The sequence below is a fragment of the Martes martes genome (genome assembly GCF_963455335.1).
Source record: "Martes martes genome assembly, chromosome: 4".
NCBI classification, from domain to species: domain Eukaryota; kingdom Metazoa; phylum Chordata; class Mammalia; order Carnivora; family Mustelidae; genus Martes; species Martes martes.
In genome coordinates this window covers 30,764,566-30,789,940 of record NC_137891.1, presented here as the reverse complement: position 1 = coordinate 30,789,940, position 25,375 = coordinate 30,764,566, and the positions used below count along the sequence as shown (strand labels likewise).

Sequence of the window (25,375 nt, the reverse complement as noted above, 5' to 3'; positions counted from 1 at the left end):
ATAGACACGGGGAAAATAAAGTCAAGTGAAAATTATGTCTGTTTTAAAGAAACAAGTATCAGATTATGTTCAAAGTGGAAATAGGATGGGTAGGCCTATAGATAAACTGAATAAAAATTACCATGTTGAAAAATGTTAATTTAGATACCAGTTATTTTGCTTTAACATTAGAATTGTTTCTGTTTAATTCCATCATGTAACTTAAATTACTTGTAAAAATTTAAACTAGCTGAAAATTGCCTTAGTCTCAGCTCATAAAAAAATTTTAAAAAATCTGTGTCTTAATGATAATAGGCAGTTATGTAGGTTCATTTTTTCAAAATGCTATCTAGGTTTCTAAAACTATAGACTGTTGTATTGCCAAAACATAAAACTCAGAATTCTTAAGTTTTAATTAATTAAAATGGTGGTATAATAATAATAAAGGTTCTGGGAAAATAATTTAAAAAAAGATCATATATAATTAGCTATTACATATTTCATTGCACATTAACTCCTACACAGTTACAAACTACAATAATTATTCTTGATGGTTCAGTATTAGATTAGAGGCAAAATTTGGTCCACAGCATATGGAGAACATATTATTTGCTTGAATTTTCATCATGAATAATAACAGGAGAATATGACATACTGTATTTCCTTTGACTGCGACAAGCATTTCTTCCCCATGTGGAAAGTTATCCAATGCTTTCAAAGACTTATGCTCATTTCAATTATTCTAAAACAATAGTATTTATTTAGAAATTGATTCATTTCCCCCAGAGTCCACCCAAGGAGAGAAGCATATCTGTAATGGGATTATCTTTAGAGTAATCACTGTAATTGACATAGCATGGATATGGCAGTTTGACTATTCAAGGTCCCAGCTATGGAGAACACCATTCCTCAGGGAGTTGATGACTAAGGCATTTCAAAGGCTGGCTAAAGGTGTAGATATGATGCAACAGCGGCAGACAGGCTGTGCGGGCACAGAGCACAGCTCTGATTAAGGGAAAAATCTCAAGTGTTTTCCCTGAAGCCCTCAATTTGGAGCACAAATGGCTAACAGGTATGAAAACAGTGGCAGCAACTGTCATTCAGAGGACAAATTGTCCATGTACTTCCTCAGAGTGAAAGGAACTAGGAGATCCACGCCTATTTGCGAGCATATAAATTAGGCAAACTGCTCTCTAGAGGGCTCTTCCTCTACTTTGACAACAGTCACCCATCAGTATGTCTTCATTGTGCCTAGGAATTAACTCACCTCCAAGATTATAAATTGAAATTCCACTCTCTGTCCCAAGGTCCTCCTTGACTAATCCCTAAACCATTTTGTACCCCTTCTCTGCCTTCAACACAATCTCTAGTCTTTCTTCCTCCTCAATTCTAATTGATTCATTCATTTATTTTTTACTCAATTAGCATTGTTGGGCACTGATTCTGTTACAATTAGGGATACTATGATGAACAAAATATGGATCTTGGCCTCAAAATGCGTGAAAGTTTCAATAGTGACCGTTCCTGTAGGCTTAAGGAGATGTAGGAGTTCATAATTTTTAGCTCCAGTGACCTGAAGAATGATATAGACAGTGATCTAAATGAAAAACTTAAGGAAAAAAATCTAACAGACGAGAAAAAAAAATGATCATAGTTTTGGACACACAGAATTTGGGGTAGTGTAGTCATCCAAAAGGGGTATTCATCAATCAACTGGAGATGATCTAATAGGCATAGACCAAGAATAAGAATGTGGATAATAAAGGAATAAGAAAGGAATCACCATTAACAACAGCATGCTTGCTGTTAAGTGCCAGATAATTTAAACTCTTCATATGTATTTTCTAACTTATTTCATGACAGTGATGTATGTATGATTATTATCCCCATTTTACAGAGGAGAAAAACAATTCTTAGAGTGTTTAAGTATCTTACCAATGGTTATTACTAATAACAAATCCTGGATCCAGGATTTGAATCCTGAATTCAAAACTGTATTGGGAGTAACCTGCTTGAGAGCAGTTAGTTGATAACATGAAAATGGATTATTTAAAGAACTAAAAAAAAAGTGGTAAGAGATGTATATGTGCAGAAAGGAGGAGGATCCAAAAATGGACTTTGGTAAACTGATGGAGGTAAAATACATCAACAACCTTTAGGTAGGCAGGGCCTTATATTTTGTTGGTCACTGTCCCCAGTGCCTAGAACCGTGCCTAGCCTAGCTGATACTAAATGAATATTTGTTGAATAAACAGAAATGCAAGAAGGAAACATAAAATAGGAAAACCTGATTAATAAAATCGAAGCTGAGGATGACTTTGATTTGGGGAAATGATCCACTTAATCAAATATTCCAGAGAAGTCAAGAAAAATAAAGATTAAGAAAATACACACTAAATTTTGAAATGAAGGAGTCATTAGTGACCTTGAGGAGACAGACTGCAGGATTCCTATGAGAATAAAACCCAGATGGCACAGTTTAAAGAGGACATAGGTGGTGATTCAAGATAAGAGGCCAAGGCGGAACTTTACTGGTGATACTTTAATAAAAGTCAGTGAAAATGTCAAGTAAACATTTTGCTAGAGGTAACAAGTGTCACTTGATTCTTAAATTCTTACCCTGTCTTGACTGGTTAATTCAGAATTCTTTTTCCAGACTTTTCTTAATGGACACTAATTACCCGGAACTTTGCTAACCTGAGTTTATAAAACTATAGAGTCCACTTACATACTCGGGGAAAGGAATAACTACATTTATAAATATCTAATGTGCAGAAGAAACTATTCTTCACAGTTTTATTATTACTATTATCTATATTATTCAGATTCTATGCACTTAAAGTTTTAAAATCATTCACAAATTTTAGAAGAAGACCAATTTCCTTTTAAACAAACATATTCAGTGACTTGAGAATGTTAAGATGTGCTAGGAACATTTCTTAGATAAAGACTCAGAGAAAGGGGCGACTGGGTGGCTCAGTGGGTTAAAGCCTCTGTCTTAGGCTCAGGTCATGATCTCAGGGTCCTGGGATCGAGCCATGCACCGGGCTCTCTGCTCAGCAGGGAGCCTGCTTCCCCCCCCTCTCTCTTTGCCTGCCTCTCTGATTACTTGTGATCTCTGTCAAATAAATAAATAAAATCTTAAAAAAAAAATAAGAGAGAGTTGGAGCTACATGGGAAGGCAGAAGTTCCCCCGGAGGATTATGGTGTTGGAAGTGGAGGTACAGTGAAGGTAAGAAGTTGGACATATGCTCCACAGTTCCTATTGTGACTCAATAATAGCAGTAATAATAATAGCTGCTATTGTGGAATATGGTCACAATAGAGCTGAAGGGCATATTGTTTAGGGGCATGGACTTGGGTACCAAATTATCAGTGTTCAAATCCCAACTCTGTTCTATCACTTAGGTCTTTGCAAGGACTAAATGAGTCAATGCATGTAGAATTTTTAAAATAGTGCTTGGTACATAATAGGCTTTGTCATGACTCTCATTTCTTAGATGTATTTTACATATGAGATAGGAGGTATTTACATTATGCATTATATCCTCTGTATATAATATCTTATACATTTTAGCATATTTTACGATTATATTTACTATGGCATATAATTTATCATTTATAATAAGAATAATATGGAATGTACAAAATTAAAAAAATGTAGTTCAATAAATTGTCCTTAAGATCACTAGCTTAATAATATTTATTAATATAATTTATATATAACATATATTTATATATGTATTTTCTATATTTATGATTGATAAAATAATATATAATATAAATATAAAAATACCAACATCGATCTCTGAGCATGCTTCTTTTTATTATATATCTATTTAAGAAGTTGGATTCACTCTAGCCAAAAAACAAAACAAAACAAAACAAAACCCCAAAACATGTTATTTCTAGTCAGAAGAAAAATAAAAAAGCCTAAGCTTAACAGATGAAGGAAGTTTAAGAAAATAGGTGGTTGGTTTCCAAAGATCTAAGACATGAAAGGACTTGAAAAGTTCATTCGCCAGTATTGTGTGGTCTGTGCTATCTGGCGGTGTCCTTCCTGGAGACAAGGGCCCCGCTACATTTACTATGCCTGTTGCATTTATTGATCATATGACTTGAGCTTAACTCTATCCAAGAAAAGATTGAACTGGCTCCTATCCCAGGCAAGGTCAAAGCTTTCAAGCATTAAATACCTTTTAACATAATACAGAGATTTAAACCCAAACAAAAAGGGGAAATTTGATTCACATAGTTCTTACGGTTTTATGCGCCATACAAGTTGGAATGATTAGGCTTGAGGATGTTAATTATTTTTCCATAACCTTAAGTAAAAAAAAGGCTCAACACATTTGTTATGGTCCTTTCCCAAGAATTAGGGGACTCACAATTCAGAAACAAATTTTTAATATTTTATAATAAGCAGAGTTTTTATTTAATGGTTTGAATTTTTGGATGAAACTAAGCCAGCTATAAAGCATCTGGTTTTAGAAACTGATGAGATAAAAGGAAAAATCCTATCTCCTACTACTATGCATTGAAGGGAATTCAGAGAGAAAATAACCACAGCCATTAGGTAAAAAAACAAATACATAAATGATTTAATTCTTATTTTTGATCTGCTTGAAAAATTAAATCGTCTTAGAAAACCGCCTTCATTTCATTTGAAAAGGTAACACTGTTATTTTCAGACATCATTTTTGGGAAGGGAATGATGTCGGATAGAAAAATAAATGTATACCAATTCTGTATACATGCAGCTTTTACTCTGCCTACTAATACTCTTTGTTAACTGCCTAAATAGTCCAATTTTATTGATTGGTCCATAGCCCATATCTTACATATTTGAACTTGTTTTATTTTTTGTAGGCTTGCCTTGAGTTTCATACCCTTGCTAGAACTTCTCCAAGCATAACAATAAGCAAAGCTTTTGCTAAGCATATCCAAAGGTAGCACCAAATTTTATATCTACAAAGCACAATCTACTTGGAAGAGTGATGAACATAAAAATGCATTTTCCAAGCATTTTTTAAAGGATTCAGAGAATTCCAATGATTTATATCAACGCAGGAGAAGAAAATGAGATTACAAGGTAGAAGGGACCAGGGTAGTTTATAATCAGAACATGAATCAGTCTTACATAATTTTCTGATAATAAGCTCTTTCCTGTGTCATTCATATAGGTTCAGATTAAAGAAATTGTAAGTGGTGCAACTTTAGGCACCACTAACATAATTATCTCATTTAGTCCCCTGCTAAGAGTTACAGTCTGGAGTTGATGCCATTATTACAAAGCCTGTGTTCAATATCTATTAACTATGTGACTTGGGCAAGTTATGTTTCTAAAATGAGGATAATGGGAACACCTATCTGATAGAGTTACTGAAAATAGTGAACAGGTGAGTTTTTACATCTAAAGTGCTTAGAATATACCTGGAAAACTGTAAATGCATTTGAACTACTGTATTAACTAGCTTCTAAATTATACCAGGAAAAATTCACACAATCATTTTTCTTACTAGTGCCATGCTAAATGAGATATTCTAAAAACTGCTATCTATGAAAAGTGCAGGTTTATCAGTCTAAAGTTCCCAGAATAGAACAACATTACTACTTGTGGGAGGATCCGTGATCATAAAGGGGAAAGAATAAAACCAGGAAGGAACACCCAAATTAAGAAAGCCTAATAAGTCTTACTCCCTTCTACTCAGTGATCTCTCCCTCTCACCATGCTCTATTGCCAATAAAACTAAAATCTAATGATGGTCCTGACCAGATGCCACATGAGCTTCTTTCCTCTGAAAAGCTTCTTACCTGCTCAGGTTACTATTTTTTCTTAGGCCCAGACCTTAAAGTTTAACTGAGCAGATAGCTGACATTTGTGAATTTAGTATTTTAGATTTCATTTATTTAAGAACAACCCTGAAGCTCCATCACATGCAAAATCCATCATTTTGCAGAGGTATAAGTTTAAATAATGCCATCCTGATGAAACCAACACAGGAGTCAGCTACTGAACTAGCGAACTGGATCCTCTAACCCACATTTTTATATAGGTATTAAAAGCAAATTTATTCAAGATTATGACTTAAGATAGTATATCCTTTCTTCCATCCTAACAGGAGCAATAGGTCTGCAAAGAACCTGTGCATCATTTGTATCTCAAAATGTTCTGAACTAGCATAGTTCAAAATGATGGTTATGGTTATTGAATTATGAATTAAAATTCATGGAATGATCAAAACTTACTTGTAATGTCCCCTTTGCCAAAACCTGGAGCCACATGGCAGGACTGGGTGATGGAGTGAAAAAGATTGTGAAAGTATGAATGTTAATTTCAAGTCCTTAGAAATTGTTCTATTATATCATAGAATCATTAAGTGTCTAAAAGGAGGGTCACTTAATATTTTTAGCTAACTTCTGTTGTTACACCCAAGTTATATTTTAGTGGAACTGACAATAATTTGGGAGTTCTTTCAGGTCATGGGGAATACTGTAGGTAAATTATAGAGTATTTATGTTAGCTCTGCTCCTCTCCCCCAGGACAGGTTTTCATATACTTTAGATGCTAGATGTATGGTGTATGAGAATGTGGGTGTGTACACATGCCCATGTGTATGCCAACTGAATTTAAGCTTAAGTATGATTCTAAGATATCAGCAAGTAGAGTAGGAAAGCTTCACATCATAAGATCCAAGGAACCAAAAGTTCCCCCCTTACAATGAGTTACCCTCTTCTTTTTATTCCTAGACTTACCATTGTACCCTCATAGTTGGGTTTTTTCTTTTTTTTTTTTTTTTCTTTTTTTTTTGGTCTTAAGTCATAGAACACTTAATTGAGTGAGATTTTGCACAGAAGTCCAGAATAAAAAACAGGTGAAACTGAACTTCTGTGGTAGGTGGCCCAGGTAGCAATGTATGGAATGGTGACTGGTGCTTTTTCTCCCTCCTTCCCTATTAAAGAACAGCACGAAAGGCCTCCTTCTAGAGAAAAAAAAAAAAAAAAAAAGATTGTCCCAGCAAATGGAAACAAACACTGAGTTAACTTAAACCAGTAATTCTTACTGAAGTCAGGAGAGAGAGGACGCTGGTAGAGTCCAGATTCTCCTCTGACCATGATGTAACATTTGGCAAACTACTTCTCCAAGATTCATTTCCCTCATCCATCAAAGGAGACTAATAATCAAGAAGACTAAATTAGGCAAAATTACTATATACTACATAGAAATGTTGATATTATTGTCAGAAGTTCATTCACTCATTTAAACACACATTTATTGAAGACCTGTGATGTGCCAAAAACTATGCTGGGTCCCAGGAAACCAAAGACAAAAAGGCACAATCCTTGCCTTGTAGAACTTTGCTAGTGAAAAAGTCATGCAAAGCTGCTTAAGGGAATTAAGGCAGGCCTTCCAAGAGCACTTGTTCAGTAGCCACAGGACATGAGGACACAGGACTGGTAATTTAGGTGGCGCAAAGAGGAGAGGAAAGTTTTTTCATCCTTTGAGAATGGAGCATTACGAAGACAGGTGGTCTTCTTGGAGTCTTGGTTCTCTCTTGTCATCTTGGCAAAAACTTTAACATGCTGAAGAGCAGGGCTCTCCTCACGTCTCTATAAATCCTGCTTCAAACAGACTGTCTCAATCACTACCCTTCTACAGTCTGTTATAATTATCTATGTAATTGTCTGTCTTCACCGCCATGGTGGGATTTGTGTGTTCTATATTGTGTCCCTAGGCAGTGACTGACAAATGACATCCACTTAATATGAATTGAGTGAAGGAATGGATGGATGACTTAATGAATAAATAGAGACAAAGAGATATAACAGCAAGAATATAGTGTTTGCTTACTTCGAAGTTTACTTTGGATCCTGTTCAACATACTGATGAATCCTAGCCTCTAACCCACTCTTTTAGGTAAACATGAAAAGCAAATCCTATCAAGATGATGAGTCAAGAGAGAGTATGTTTTTCCCACCCTAATAGGAACAGTGATTCTGCAAATAGCAATATGTCCATGGCACCCTCTCCACAGTATTTAGACTATAGATGATGTGTGCCATCTGGGTCCTTGAGACATTGAGAGATTGCTTCTACCTCTTCTCCATGTACTTGAGGTACATATCACCTCAACGTGTAATCTACACAAGGCAAGCATTTATGAGCAACAGGACATCCCTAGAATAAGCAGAGAATAAACAAAATTTTGTGAAAGAGGGATGGGAGATATGGGTCTCGGGGAGGTCTATGAAATAGGGTTTTCATCTTTTATGGACCTGGCAAACAGTATCTTTGGGAGATGAGAGGTCAGGCATATATATTTTCAGCTTAACAAGCTCACAAATCAATCTGATTATTTAGCAATTCAACTAGGATCTGCTTTACATCTCGTAAACAAACACTTCTGGTTTTACCTTTTTGGGTTCTGGCATATTATTAATATAAATAGTGTAGATTCCACTTTTATTAAAACCAGCTTGATATACATCTGCACAGTCTCTAAATGGTTTCTCTTCCTCTTTTTTTCCTCCCTTTAGTAAAACTGCAAAAAAAAAAAAAATTGCAATATGTGAACAAGAATATCAGTACCATTAGTACCCAAATGGACTCCAAGTATAGCTAAGCAAGACTTTATTTCCTCAAAACAAATGCCAATGTTGCATTTACTGACAAATTAATCATAAAGATAATACTAGATTTGAGTTGACTCACAAAATTACAAAACTAATGGAAAAATCTATAGAGCAATTTCTAACTGAATACTTTTTATATTTTGCTTACTTAAATTTTGTTTTTATCTATAATTTCCAGAACATTAACTCAAGGGACAAATGACCTGATAGTGTAACACTTCCAACTTGTAATAATTATGGCAACTTTTCTGCAAAATTTCTAAAATGTTCTTACCTACATTTCAATGGAAACTTTCAAAAAATGCTAAAACATTTTTGGAGGAAGAAGAGATAATGATAACAAATTCAAACATAAAAATACCATATGAAGGTTTAAAATGCTAAAAGTAGATAGAACTTTTTCTGTGTCTTTGGACTGATAAGCTCCTAGAAATTTTTATTTAAAAAAAAAAAAACCCTCAAAATAATTACATTTAGAAAGTAGAAAAGAGCCTCTGACCTAATTTACCCAGAAAGAAAAGGGAACTGAACTTTGTTTTTTACTGAATGCCTGAAGTTAAACTATCAGGCAGATAGTATACAAATAAAAGAACATGAATAAGATTTGAAATTAACTTCTATAGGGGAAGAGTTCAGTAAAGAGGGAAAGCCAAACAAAAAAGGAAATTTAATTAGATAGGCTCTAACGAGAACTTAATTTTATTCACTGACCTTCATCTATTACGAAATTCTTATTACTGAGATCAAAATACAAAAATGACTCATATTTAGTAGTCCTTTACTAAATGTATACATGGCACATTTTCAAAATATTTATGATTAGTATCTTCTAAAAATATATAGTTTAGTAACTGGTTTAATTAACACTTTCAAGAAGACTTTTTAAGATTATTTTATGACCTTGCCCTCATGTTATTTAATAAATACCTGCTTTCAATCACTTTGAATCAGGATGGCCTTATAATAAGAATATCAAATTAAATATTAAATATTAAATGATGCTTTTAAATAGATTTCACATGCTCTAATAATCTAAAGCACTAGCCCAAATTAAACTTAAGAAGCATGAGTTTAGACTATTGATTACCTACAAATTAGTAAGCTGATGGAAAGAATGACTATTTCAATATAAATACTTCAAATTTTCAAAAATAATGATGTTTCAAGAAAATGAAATATCCACTCAGATATACTGTCATAAGAAAAATAGAGAATTATAACTTTTAATAGTATCATGGTTTTCTATATAGGTCAAGTGTGCACTGATGGTTTTACCTACTTTATTAATAATTACATCTAAACACCACCATTGCAGTTACAATATCAACACAGAATAAGTAATCAGAGGACTATGCATGCATATGATAGGGAAGAAGCATGGCATAGAAGGTATGCAAATAGCAATTTAAAAATGAATATATAAATGTTTATATATTATATATATAATAAAGCCATATTATATATATATATATAATATATATACAAATATATATTATATATATATAATAAAAGCCATCTTTAAATGCAACGGGTGTGTTGATGGGTTATGTAAGGGTATTGGTCTGAAAAACATCAACACAGTTCATTTGCGCTTGCTTATTTTAAGTGAATGGACTGCTATTTTTCTAAAATAAAACCTTCTTAAATTCTATATGTTTAATCTTCTATTAAACAAGTTGAAAATAACCAAAATTAGATGCAAAAGAAAGGGGAGGGGATGTGAAGAAATGCCAAAATTATGATCCCTTGAGAGGATGAACACAGGAAGATGTGGTCAAGGAGGAATTCAACGGTAAACCCATTTTTCTTTTTTGGGTAAGAAATGGAGAAAGTCACTTATCTAAGGAGAAAATGCTTCTCTTACTGAATATACCACTTCCTGCTCTTCCTTATTTAGTTATGCAGTGAGAATATAGTCCATTCGCACTTCTCTGTCACCTCCTATTCTCTTTCCTTTCCTACTCAGGAAGATGTTGGTGAAAGGCTGTTGTGTGGGAAGGGGGAAACACACACACGTTTTTAATAACAGAGAAAAATAAAAGAACTTGAGTATTAGCTTATTTTTATGGAAACTAATTGTATAAAAATGATGTTCAAGCCATGAATGTTAAGTCTTATAACTGGAAAAATGGTTTAAAGATTCCATCATAAAAGGTACAAATAGTACTATGGTTATACTATGGATTTGTTGTTATTATAATGGCAACATACCTTATGAAGATATTTCATTTTCTTGAAACATAGTTTGGTATTTTTAAAAAATAGAAACACATTCTTTACAAAAGAAATGGTCATTCTTTCCAGAAAGACTGGAGTGCTTCTATTTAATTACTTATTAATTAGCAAACATTATGTCTGAAAGTTTGATCTGGGCTATATTTTACAGTATTAAAGCACTTAAGATCAGTATAAAAGTTCCATTCCCAGGTTACCTTTGACATTTGTATTATATACCATGGTTTGAAAAAGGCCCCTCCATAAAGGTAGACTGATCTTTAGTTTTTCTTTTTTCAATCTACAAAGTAGGGCAGTTAAACATATCTCTGAGGCAAGTGTATAGATTATGTAACACAAAGCAGAGTGACTGAAATAAAAGAACTCAAGAAATGGTAGTTATTGTTATAGTAATAGTAATATTATTATTAATGGAAAGATTATATTATTATTCTTTCTTTCAGAAGTGACACTAGCAGGCTGGAGAAGGCCAGCAAGTCCAGACAATGGAATAGTGGCTCTTCCACCCTCAAATCCAGTATTATAGCTGACCAAACGTTAGGGCAGTTACATTTGACTGGTTGTATTAAGGGTTATATTGAAAAGGCCTCTCCTTATCAAAGTTAGCTAACTGATTTATTTTGTTCATTGACTATATCATATCATACCATTGTTTAAATCTAAAAAAATCCAAGTAATCTAATCTTGCTGCATATATAAACTTAATCTGAATAGTTTAAAGATAATTTCAGATGAAATGACATATGATGTACATAACAACACATTGATTGCAGAAGTTTTATCCCATAACTTTAATTTGCATGACTAATTATTTTCTTTGTCATGTATTAGAGATATTATGGTTACATACTGTAAAACTAGACACATAATAAACATTTTAAAACAAGGACAATAAAAAGATGATTTACTGACCATTAAACGTGTCAGAACTAAGGATACATTTTTGTAGGAGGTCTTGAGATTCAGTAAAGTGGAAGATAGTATCTAGAGGAAGGTATGGTGAATGATAAGATACAGATATGGAAAATGTGATGAGAGAGGATAAAAGAAGCATCAACTGGACAGAGCCAGGGGAAATGGACAGCTGATTGAGGTGTTTATCTGTCAAAGCAGCTCAGACTTCTTATAATAATAGACTGGTTAAAAAGCATGCATTAAAAAATTGATCTTTATATCTAAAAGTTCCTTCTTTGACATTATACCCTTTTTTTCCTCTCCCTTTAGTTCTTAATGAATTAGTCTTTCCTCTAATTGAGAATCTGGATCACCACCATTACTATTAGTCCCTCATTAGCTTCCCTTTCCTTTCTTCCTAACTTCTATCTCACTGTCAGGCAGTGGGGTTAAAAAACAGTTCAGGTGGAATTCCTGGTGCTCTCCACCCACTGTCCTTTCATCTACAAATCCCTTGCATGGGTAAAATCCAACTCAAAGAAGGACATTTATTCATTTTCTCACCCCTGCTTCCAGATTGCAAACACTGAAGAGAGGCTTTTTAATGCTCCAAATGCATGTTTTCTAAACTCAGCTATGTTCTTCGTGCTGCTCAGTCAAAACTTTGGTCATTATTAATAGATTTTTTTAAAGATATTTTTTATTTTAGAGAGAGACAGCAAGGGAACATGAGCAGGGGAGGGACAAAGGAAGAGGGAGAGAGAATCTCAAGCAGACCCCAGCATGGAACCCCATACAGGGCTCAATTTCACTGCCCTGAGATCACGACTTGAGATGAAATCAAGAGGCAGATGCTTAACCGACTGAGCCACCCAGTAGCCCCTAGATTTTCTATTACATTTCCTGAAAAGTTTTCAAGGCTAAATCTTGATCCTATCATCTCTCATTCTTTATATATGACCTTGTTTTATGGTTTACTATGAAGATCAAAGCCATTTAATACCTCTTCCACCTTAATCCCCCATACTACTGAACTTGGCCTTGCCTATCTTTCCCCTTGCCTTTTGTGTTGACCTCTCTTGGTCCCTTTTCTCTGTCTTTTCTCTTTCATCTTCATCGGGTTCTCTTCCTCTCCTCACCTACCACATAGATGCTGACTCAATTCTCAGATCTCTATTCCTTATACATTGCACTTTTTGCAAACTATCATGCCTTCAAACTTCTACACATTAGGTTTCTGATATAAGCATTTTTGATACTGTATGTTTGCTTCTCTCTTGACCTCCTGATTCATATTCCTATTTGTCTGTTGGGCTGTTCTTACTGCTACCTCAACTTGCAATTGCTTAACATTGTCTAATCCTTCCTTTCAACTTCTGTGTTCTTTCTCCTACAGTCCCACTGGTTCCACTATACTCATCAGTTGCCATCAGTTAAAAAATAATGATGACCTAAATATAAGACAAATAGACTGTGTGGTTTTTTTTTTTATTAGTTTCTCAATTTAATAGGCTGTCTCCTGTCTCCTATTAATTTAATCCATGCTATATTGGAACACCTGGGTGGCTCAGTCAGTTAAGCATCTGCCTTTGGCTCAGGTCATGATCCTAAGGTCCTGGGATAGAGTCCTGCATCAGGATGCCTTCTCAGTGGGAAGCTTGCTGCTCTCTCTCTGCCTGCTGCTCCCCTTCTTGTGTGCTCCTCCCCACCCGCCAACAAATAAATAAATAAATCTTAAAAAATCTATGCTATATTAATTCAACAAATATTGATTGAGCATCTTCTACATGCATGAATTTTCCTAGATAGTGAAGATACAGACATAAGAAAACCACAGTTTGCTCTTATCATAATCATAGTCTGATGGGAGAAAGGCCTACTATATTAGTGAGTCTTCTATGATAACTCAAGATAGCTATGTCCATAATTAGTACCTTCCATGATAGAGAAGAATTCAAGCTAGCTTAAGAAAAAAGATAATTTACTCAATCATAAACAATGTAGAATAGAACTTTAGGTAAATCATAATCAGATTTCAAAGAGTGTGAACAGGAATTGGTTTCTTTATCTTTTTTTTGACACAGCTGATGACTTTCTACCTGGTCTCAAGAGACTAGCAACAGCTTCTAGAGCTATAATATTACCAGCTTGAATATAGCATCAAACAGAGATTGTTATTTTCAGATATGTATCAAGTTCACTGAGAATATTCAGGGAGAATATATTCTATCTGCCAGGTAAACTTGGGGAAGGCTGCCCAGAAGAGAGAGCAGTTGAATGAAAAAAAAAAAAAAAAAGTAAAGCAGTTTATCTGAACTAAATTTTAAAATCATGGTATGGCAATTCAAAGACTTTGTGCACACCAATATCAGCAAATAAATCTAGAAAGCCTTAGGAAAAAACCATTATTCATTCTTCTCATGTAGCCTTGTCTCTATAACCTATCATCATGATCTAAAGGGAAAGAATAGGGACACAAGCAGGTGCATGTCTGTCTTTCACCAGCCAACATTCAGTCAAAAAGCAACCTGAGACCCTGATTGCAGTAACTGTTGACTTTATCTGGCTCTCCCTTTTATTTGTCCAGCCAATTTCAATCCAGATGGCATGTCTGCCACTGGGTTGACTTGAAGGAAGAACCATAAAGCTGAGGCAGAGGGTCACTTCAACTCAGATGAACCCTCAAGAGAAAACTTCCTGGAATGTGGAATTGGTAATTCTGAGTTGTAGCAAATCTAGTACAGAACACAGAAGGCAATTAATTACTCTTTGCTATAACAGAGACAATGTAAAAAGCCAAAGTCCTTGATCCTACTTACTTCCCAATAATGAGCCATAAAGAAGTCAATTCAAATATTCTTTTTAAATCTTAGATGTGGCTAATTGTTCCTATCTTTCTAATATTTAGCAAGCATCACAATATATGTGGATTCAGTTATTGCTTTAAGGATAATCCTTGTGTTACTTACTGGATCATCATCACTATGTAGATCATAGTACAGGAATTGACCCTAAATCTGTAATTTTTCACCTCAACAGGACACTGAAGTTAACTGAGCGTATGGATAAGTAAGTCATCATATCTGATAAGGTGCAAACAAGCAAACACCTGATAAGATTCTATACTTTTCAGCCACATGTGTGGGCATCTCAAGGAAAAGCCATTTGAAGACACTCCCTAGATTCTAATTTATTTGAAAGGACTTTTAAAAGTGGAAAAGGCAATGCCCTGGACATCAAGAGTGTGGAAAATTAAAAGGTTTACAGGCAATATTCAACATTTCAGATTATGTGTGTAGGAATGAGGGTGAGGGAGATTCACCAATGACTTTATGAATACATATTACATATGTATTACTATATAAATAGATAAAATACACAAAATATGTAACTATATAAATACTATATAATATATATAGTATACTATATAAATATAAATGAAATATATATATTTCATTTATATATATAGTATACTATATATATATTATATATATAGTATACTATATATATATATATACTATATAAATATAAATACTATATAAATATAAATGAAAATTTCAAAGCTGGTGTTTTATTTTATATAGAACATATGCATTTGAACTTAACATCTAGGGATTGATATCTCAGCATGATTGTTTTTAACCTACAAAAATGGCAACTACATACAGTTTGATGTAATATATTTGTACATATATATGCTAATGTGTATATATGTATTACATATAAAATAATGCAGATTGCTGTATCACAGTAGAAAAAACACATATTCTATTTCTAAATATCTTAAATCTGAAGTCTTTGGGTAAGTAGCTAAAAGCTTCTCTTTTTAAAGATCTACTATTCTTTTCCCCATAGTTCCCCTAACCCCAGTATAAAAGAACACTGAAAAATCATTTGCTTGCTACATTATTACTTTAATTAAAATTTTTGTAAAAGAAACTGTTTCTTGTGTGTCCATATTTTATACATGATACTTAAAATATTAACTACCCATTATCTTCTTAGTGGAACTATAATAATCATGATCATAATAAAATCAATTGGCACAGTCAGTATTAGAAATTAGCACACTTACCATGTGTTCAACTCTGAATTTTGTGAGCCAAGTATGTTTTATATGACTTGTTTCATATAGTCCTCACAAATACCTTATGAAATATTGTTATCAATATATTGTATAGATGAGGAATTGGAGGTTCAGAGATGCTTTCTAACTTCACCAAAATGTCTAAGTGCTGGAACTCTTTTGCCTATAAAGCCAAGAATCTTAACTATTTCTTACTGGCCCCTGCAGTGAAGTCAAATCCAAACAGGACTCCAGTGACTCATCTGTCACAGAGTCCCCAACAATACTTATCTCAGATGACAAGGTCATACCCAGGGTCTTGGGTGAATCAGGACAGGTCTTAATTCAGAATGGTTATGACCTCTTCTCTCAGATGCAGGAAGTATTGGAAGAGTGACAGGGGTTAGAAAAGATAAGAAAGAAGAAAAATGTTGAGGATAGAAGAGAGCCACAGGCAGGAGAATTATCTGTGAGGTGGAAAGTCTCAGCAGAAATGTGGAGCATTGGTGGCCTGCAACTTCAAAAGCTAACAGAGCATTAGGAAATAAGAGATGCCTGAGCAGCAATACTGGATTTCATACTGTCTACATCCTAAATATCATGCTGACCAAAATTTGCCCTCATTAATCGTGGGTAATATTCTCACAAGCCTAATTACTTGATGTCTATCCCAGCCTCTGGACTGTCTGCTGAAGCTACAAGTTTAGAGGAAGTGCTGGTGGGAGCAGGGAGTGTGAGCATATGTGTGGGTATTTGCATGGAAGTGTGTGTGTGTGTTAACCTTCTAGAATCGGGCATGACGACAACAACAACAAAATGATAATCAAAAGGTTTTTTGTGTGTGTGAGGAAGAGACAGTAATCTAAGGAGTAGGCAAAAACAAGAAATGACAACAGTTGGGGCAGATATAAGGGACAAATCATATACTTTTTCAAAGGCATTGTGGTATTCTGATGCAAATTAAGTCATGTTGAGGATAGTGAATTAAAGTATTACAAAAAGCTTCAGTTTTATTCAATCTTCCTTTCTGGAAAAGAAGACAAAAACAATGCAGAAAACGTACTATCAGAGTATTTTTAAATTTTCTTAACATTTTACTACTTAAAGAGATACATTTTAATTATCTGGAGAATATATGACTCATATATATATAATTTTAGAAGTATACACTTTTAGTAATATTGAGATGTATGTATGAGGTACATAAACTGTTAAATCTATGTGGACATGCAACCCACCCTATGCCATAGGTAGATTACTAATTTTATGCTATTTTTTTTCTAGTGTAGAATAATGAAACATCATGTAATTCTACATAACTCCACTTTAGTTTGATTAGTGTATTCAAATAAAATTTCCAGTGCTCCTCTAAGGTGAAATGACTCATATATATAACTGAATGTATATTTAATACATATTACACTTAAAGCAACAAAGGATGCAAAAAAAAAGAATTGAAAGTTGAAAATGGATTTACATATAACCTTCATTTAATCAAGTAATACTCATTTTTCACAAAATTTATTTCTATGTTTTCCTTTTGGGCACCCTGATGGGCAGTTATGAATGATACATGACCCTTGCCATTTGTTCAGAAGGTCATTTCATTAACAAAAATATTTCAGGTGTTTCATGTGTGTTAATTTCCCATGTAATGTGTTTTGGCCTGACTGGAATATATTGATTTTGAACAAAAGATTTCCCATGCTTGTGGGAAAGCTTTAAGGGTATCTTTTGTGCTTTGTTGTAAGTAGACAAATAACTGATTTCAGCAAAAGTCATTAAAAATGGAATGAAAGTCCTTGGGCAATGATATAAATGGAAAGCTTTGCCAGATGCTTTTGAAAACTGACCAAAGAACCCAAAAAACAAACAAAAAACCCCCCAAAAGCCCCCAACCAAAACCAAAACACTTCATTTTGAAGTTTTAAATAAATAAAGCCTGTCACCATACGTATGTCACTTTGATTCTTAATCTTGTGGTAAAATATACTTGAAGAATAATACTTGATTACTATGCTGAGGTTCATCTGAACTTGGGGATTTCCTAGGCATTAGAAGTGATACAAAACGAAGAGAAGAAATGGAATGATTGATGAGTCATAAAATGTATGGATTTGTCTAGGACACCAGACAAACTCTAAGGTGTGTGGTAATTTTATGTTAAGCAACCCGGGACTAGAACTCAGATGCTCTTGATTCCTATTCCTGCTAGACCATCAGGCCTTGCCCTCTAGATGGCATATGTCATAGTTGTTCCAAGATGCTGATTAGGTGACATCTCAGTCTAGGTCCTAGCCCTAGGGAGATGAGCTGGAGAATTAATTACGGCCAAGATTCAGTCTATTTGTGCATTTGTAAGTATGTGTACATGAGGCCAAAACAACTGGTAAAGCTTCCTTTAGAACCAAATCTCCACTTAAAATTAAACCCAAAGTTCAAATTCAGTACTTTAAAGGAACTCATTTTGGCTATGAAAACAGAATGTTCACACCTAAAAATAATTATGGATATATGCAAAGACACAATAAAAAATACAATTAAAAGAGGTATGGCTTAAATGGTATTTCATTTAATAATTTAATTTCATTGTAAATTCATTAAAAAGGTAATTTGTTCTTAGTAGATCACATCTTAATGTGATTCCTTACTGGAGTTGGTCCCACTCAGAATGTGAACATCCAAGCCAGTGGTAGGTTGAGATTCCAGTATCTTTAGTTATAATGTTGAAATTCTTTAATTGAAAATAAATAGTGATTCCTAATAGAAAACTAAAAATGTTTTTTATCAATAGTTTTAAAGGTTCTTTATAATCAACTTTTAGAAAAATGCTAAAAATCAGTATTATTATATGTATTTAAGCCTAACTGTATGATTATAAAATTTCTCAGGTTTTGTTTCATTTTTCTTCCAAAAAGCAGAAGACATTTCATGAAGGTTTATGGTTGATGTGATGCATAAATTATTGAATGAGATTAATAAAATGTGTTTTTCTTTCCCCTTACTTTCCCTTCAAGGAATTAGAGGTGTCATTTGGACTCAGTGTAAAGTAGCAGAGCTTATCTGTAAGTAATCAGTGTTTCATTATGTTCTTGGACTTAGAAAATATCTGTTCAGTTCAACTTGAGTGTGGATGTGTCTAGGAAATGACTTAATTGAAATTGTATTAAAAATATTTTGGACTTCTTTGCTTTAACCAACCAGACCATGAAAGCACAAGAGAAGAAGAAACAGAGTTTGCTCAGAGAAATGTAGGAACAGAAAGGCAACCCTTTCTTTTTCTTTCCTTTTTTTTTTTTTTTTTTTGTGGCCTTTCACCTTGGTAACTTCCAGGCCCAGCTAGAAGCAGGAGATATCCCTTTTCAGATAGTTTAGTTTCTTAAACTGAAACTCAAATTCCAAAAGAGAATTAACCACAAAGTTTCAAATCTCCCCCAAAAGATGTGGTTTAGAAATAATTCCTGGGAGAGGTTAAAGGCTGTACTATTTCTCATTTTGTTATCATTAGTTTGGCTATCTGCTATTCACACAATTTTTTTTTAAGAGAAATTATAACTTTTCAAAAGGCAGATAATGCTCCATCAAAAAGGAGAAATATACCATTTCCAAAAATAAACAGTCACTTTCCCCTTAAAGCCACTGGGTTTTATGAAAGGAAGTGGTAGAAAGTGTGGTTCATTTTAAGGAAATTGTAAATGTTTGACATAAAATTTTCTGTCAAGATAAAGCATTTCCCTCATTAAATGGGAACAAGTGCTCACTGTACTGTGCGGCAGATGACTTCCTGTATTTTTCTTTCTCTTTCTACCTAATGTTAAATTGTGCATTACAAGTAGTCAATGAAAACCCAAATATTTTACTCAGTCAATGAAAATGATATATTCTATTTTTATCAATGTTTATATAAGTGACATTCAAAAAGTTTTAATTTCCTCCCATTGCTTGTGATGTTTTTAGAATCATTCTTAACTCAAGGGACTTGCAGGAGTTCAAACTATCTCATCCCTTGACTGAATGATTTACTTCACAAACTCAATAGACACTGCACGGGAGGTAAATTCCTTTCAGATGGTAGAATTATTCTGAGAACAGAACCAAATGTCTCCTCAGCACTGGGAAAGAAACAAATGCCTCATTTCCGCTTTTCAGAAGGCCAGAGGACCAAAAATAATGATCAGAAGTTCCATACCACTGCCATCAGCCCCTGGGAAAGACATTTTAAACCAAATAATTTAGATCACTTAAAAATTTATAGTATCAGTCATTACGTCTCTCAGATGATGTAAAAGATGTTTTCTCTTTCTTTTTTCCTTCCTCCCTCCCTCTTTCTTTCTTTCTTTCTTTCTGTCTGTCTTTCAAGTTATCATAGCTCTTTATGGTTTAAAGGTTGAACTTCATGTTAGGGACCTAAATATACACACACTTGTGTCTCTCAGTATTTATGTTTCTTTTATTCCTCTCTATACTGTGTGCATCTCTACCCAAGCTGTTATCTGTCCTTTTGCTGGATATGGGTAGACAGTATTTTTTGTTTTTACTTCCTCTTGCTCATTTTTGTCTTTGACCCATGCAATCGAGCCATACATGTCACCCAAGCTCTCGCTGTAGGAGACCACATCCCAGCTCAAGATTCACTTTTCAGGCTTCTTTTCTTTCTTTCTTTCTTTCTTTCTTTCTTTCTTTCTTTCTTTCTTTCTTTTTTTTTTCTTTCTTTCTTTTTTTGCCTTTCTGTTTATTTGCCATGGAGATTAGCTGTTTCATAGTTTTTTCTCTATGCTCTAACACTTCTCACTACTGGTTTTTCCTCCTAATTCTGTTTTCTTTCCAGTCTCCTTTTAACTATCCTATAAAGAACTCTCAATTTTCTTTCTTGGATTTTACATTCTTATTATTTTAAAATGGGTTCATAATCTTAGCAAATTCTCTGAAATTGCACATAAACCTGTGCCTGAGTGTTTGCACTAAGTGAGAAGAAAAGGTAGGCTAGTTTTTTTTTTTTTTTATCAGATTCTCAAACAGATAACCCCCAATCATTGAGTCATTGCTTCATATGCACTTCCAATTAATTTCATTTGCTCCTGGATTTACCACTTGTCTCCTCTGAGGACACAACAATGCACATGGTCATCCAGATTTCACTCTTGAATTACAAATTCCTATTTCTCTGACTTCCAGATTCGAATTTTCCCATAATCACCTCAATCAATATGCCCCAGACTACTCATTATCTTTCCCACTTAAACCTGGTTAATTTTAAATGTTGGTGATTTTAAGTAATGTCATCAATATCCCCTCAGTTACTGAACCCAGAAAATTAAGAGTTATATTTGACTCACTTTCTAATAGGTCATTATTTCTTGTTAATTTTAATTCTCTTAGTTCATGAAATTTCCCTGTATCTGCCTTTCTATTTATCCCTCTTTGGTCCCAACCTCATTATTTCTCTCCTAGGAGATCCTTTTGAGAATCAGATGAAAACCACCATCAACTCTACCTTCCCTCCCCATCATAGTACAGCGGATAATGTACAGACTCCAGAATCAGACTCTGGGTTCAAATCCCACCTTGCTCATTTGCTAGCAATGTGGTATTTGCAAATGATATACTTCTCTATGCTTAGTTTCCTTCTCTGTCACAGGAAGCTAATGAGAACAACCAGCTTACAGAGTAGTTATCAGAACTGAATGAGTTAATATGTGCAAAGGGCTCAGAAGACTGGCTTTTTACTCTCAAGTATTTGCTAGTATTTAAATAATAATAGCAAAACACCCATCTTGTCCCTCTGCTTCCAAGCTTATCAAATTTCCAGTGCATTCTTTCTACATTGTGACTGGGGCAATTTTTTTCTAAAATGCAAATGTCGGCATGGTCCTCATACATTGACAGGACGCCTTACTGTTTGCTTTCAGAAAAAAATGCAACTTCCTTGATCTCCTTCAGTTTACCTCTCTAACTCCATCTTTCACTGTTCTCCTGGTTTTGATTCTGAGACTTAGGCTATGCATTTAGGTATATCCCACTCCCTGCCATGACTCCTGGCAAATATACATATTCTCCGAGCTGTCTGGAGTATCCTCCGCTTTCTTCATTTTGAAGACTTAGCCATTATTATCCCATTAGAAGCATCCCGTCTATGTTTTAATCATGGATCAACTTTTACCAGCTATCCATAACCTTGGGCAAATTACTCAAGTTCTCTGTTGAATTTATAAAATGGGACTAGCCATAGTATTTACCTCATATTGTTATTGTTGGGACTAAGTTAACACACATAAAGCTTAAACAATGCCTGAATTATAGCAAGCATTCAAAAAAATCCTTAAGAGGATGGCAGATAATGTATTTTGCCCTCATCCTGTCCTTGCCATTATTTTAATATTTGTCTTATGTATTTCACTAGTGCCCTGGCATCTTAGCCTCACATGTAGCAAAATATGAAATATGAAATATAATTTTATGTTTATCTGTCTCTCTGCCCACCAAATTCTAGTTTCCTTGAAGCTACAGACTGAAATACAAATTCTCTCTCTACCCAGTGGCCTAAACTCCATCTGCTATATTACCAGAACTCAAGAAATATTTGTTAAATAAAAATGGATGAACATTCTTATCCCCCAGAAGAGAATATGAAACAGAACAGTTGTTGTATAACTATTTTTGAATGAATGGATAAATTTATTAATCATACCGTGGTATAGCAGGAGTATGTTCCAAGGTGATTTATACAGTAAGAAAACCAGCCCATGGTAGAGAGTGGAAGCTAAATATTATTTTGTTTCTTTCTTTTTTAATGCTTTGTTACTAATTAAATTCTTGATCACATAATATGATGTTTGCCTCATGTGTGCTCAATGTATGTGGCAATGGCTTCATCGCCTCTGAACATAAAGATGACTGGTGAATGTTTGATGGTCACAGTACCTGATTATCCTTCTCGGAAGAATTCCAAGCCTTGTATCCATGCCATTATCAATATAAACTATTTAATTCCAGCAATAATTGTGAATTGCCAAAAAAATGAAGCAATCAGCTAAATTTTGACACTGTGATAACATTGAGGGCAATATTTTTTTAGTGGGTAATGTTTCTAAGAATAAGTGTGGCCAAATATTTGCAGACAAAGGTTAGACCAAAAAAAAATGTGTTACTCAGAAGCCTCACAAAATGGATGCAATTCAGTTTGAAATGATTATTTGTCTAAAACACCATACAGCCTGTTTGGAACAAGAGGACAGGTTGGTCAATTATTTAGAAAGTGTGTTTATTAAAAATTGTACTTAGCTTAAATGTATCTTATGACATTAAATATTTTAGTAGGAAAAGTTCTGTGAAACTAAACAAAAATAATCCCTACACGCAAAGGTGGATTTACAATTCCTGGACCAAACACACGTTAGGGAAAGGATAAATTTCCAGCTAACACTTGTGAGAATTCTTTTATCAAGTAACTTTAGTGAGTTATAAACACTTTAGAAGGCATAAAAGTAAATTAACTACAATATTTTCAGCATTTACTATGGTAGACACTGATGCTATATGTTTTATAAAAACTTCTTTTAATTTACTACAAACTCATCAGGTATGTATTATGATCCCACTTTAGATAAGAAAACTGAGGCTAAAAGAAACTGCTTGGATGACTGTCTGCAATTAAACACTCTTGAGCCTTGTATTCAGACATTTTCCATGATAGAAAGTTTGCTTATAGAGAACACTTAATAAATTTGTGTTTAACTGAAGCTTGTCACTTGGAGGAGAAAGAAGGAAGTAAAGTTTAATGAGTCAATTATGTCATGTGTTGTTTGCTTTTATAGGCAGTACCTAATTTAATCCTTTCCCTGTCACTGAGAAGTAGAAATGATTATCCTGACTTTATAAAATGATGGAACAGCTTCATAAAGGTTAAATTAGTTGCTGGTGACAGAGAAAACTCACTAAAAAATCTCTTCTCTTACTTTGTAGTGTTACATTCAGGCTGTCTCCATAAGTGATTGGGTCAAGTTGGAAATGGAGGACCCTTAATGTCAATTAAACATTTTTGGCTTTTGTATTATAACATAGCTCATGAAGATTTTGGAAAATATTTTAGAAGATTACTCTTGGAGTTCTTAAAATATATATTTTTAAAAACTGATGCATTTATTGTGGTATATTGATTTAGGCACATTTGCATAAATTTAAATATAAAAGAATATTTGCATAAGCCTCTTGATCAATAATAAATCCATTTAATAAATGAGTTGTTGGTCACAAAAGTAGGAAAATGTTTTACTTATATGTTTTAGAATTAGGATGAAATAAGTTCATTTTAGTAACTGATTTTAAGCCATATTGTGGTATGAGTTATTTAAAATTTCAAATTCACCATAACTAAAGACTATGACACCAGTGAAAATGAAGATATGCAGAGAATTAAAATCTTGATGGAAACCTTAGTAAGAGGCATTTTCTATTTTTGTATCTTTTATGAGTCCTTAAATGATCAAATATTTGGTCAGAAAATTAACTATAGAATTAAAGAAAACAACAATTCACAAGAAGCAAATAAAACCTATGGTTATGAGAGCACAGAACCCACTAGAAAATGGGGTAATAGACTTACATGATGATCACAAGTCCTGCAATTAAATCGGAATTTATTTTAGGATTGTATCATTAAAAAGAAATATCAAGAGGCCTGAAGTATTAGACAATTTGTCTCTCTTATTTTTGTTTGTTTTGGATAGGCTATATCACAAAAGAGACACAGTTACTTTTCACATACCCTGAGATGTTACTTATGGGTAGCATCTATCAGGTTCATAATTGTTCAATAAATATTTCTTAAACAGATGTTTGGTTGCCTGCTGTTGCACCCAAATTCCAAACCTAGCCAAGAATTTTCCTTTTGCAGTCACTCCCACCCCTGCCTCTAAAAGTTTATAGACATATTTATTGGACAAATACTCAGAGAAGAAGTGAAATTATGATAAGTAGGCAGACATATGAGCTCTGTGAGAATCACCAGGGCTTGATTTCTAACATCATGAAGGAAAAAAAAAAAAAACAAGAAATACTCAACTCCATGTGCTTTAAGTCTCAAGATGATAAGAAAAATATGTTTTCAATGTTCCCCCTAATGTATTCAGTTCAATATGAGAATAGATATGTCTCATATTAATACTTAATTTCTAAATACTCATGAGCTCCATTAAAATTCTCTGGCAAAATCATACCAAGCTTTCCTTCCAGTGGACTCTAACCCAAGGTTTTGGCAGGCACTAACTGATTAGCAGGTTTTTTCCTTCCCAATCACATTTCGGAGCACACCCAAATGGAGCTCTGGGAACTTACTGTTTAAAAAATATTCTTTACAAAGTATATTAAGGACTTGTTTAGACTATCTAAAGGAGATATAACTCAAGGTAATGGAGTGTAATAGAAAAATGTGAAATGTCTTTAAAACAAGATCACTTCGTATAGAATTATCATCTATACTCAGATATCTATACATGAAAGAATGGAATTGAACTCATTTTTCATAGAGTTCAAGTCCATTACTAAAGAAGCCTCTGTGGTATGTATATT

General features: G+C 33.8%; 1 protein-coding gene across 1 annotated transcript in view; it reads right to left on the bottom strand.

Annotated features, from left to right (window-relative positions):
- Positions 1-25,375, bottom strand: part of ANGPT1 (angiopoietin 1) — a 240,486-nt gene that overhangs the window by 44,069 nt on the left and 171,042 nt on the right. Inside the window, exon 5 of the mRNA XM_080801088.1 lies at positions 8,395-8,522. Within this exon, the coding sequence (XP_080657214.1) occupies positions 8,395-8,522 (128 nt within the window). The remainder of the gene's footprint in view (positions 1-8,394; positions 8,523-25,375) is intronic.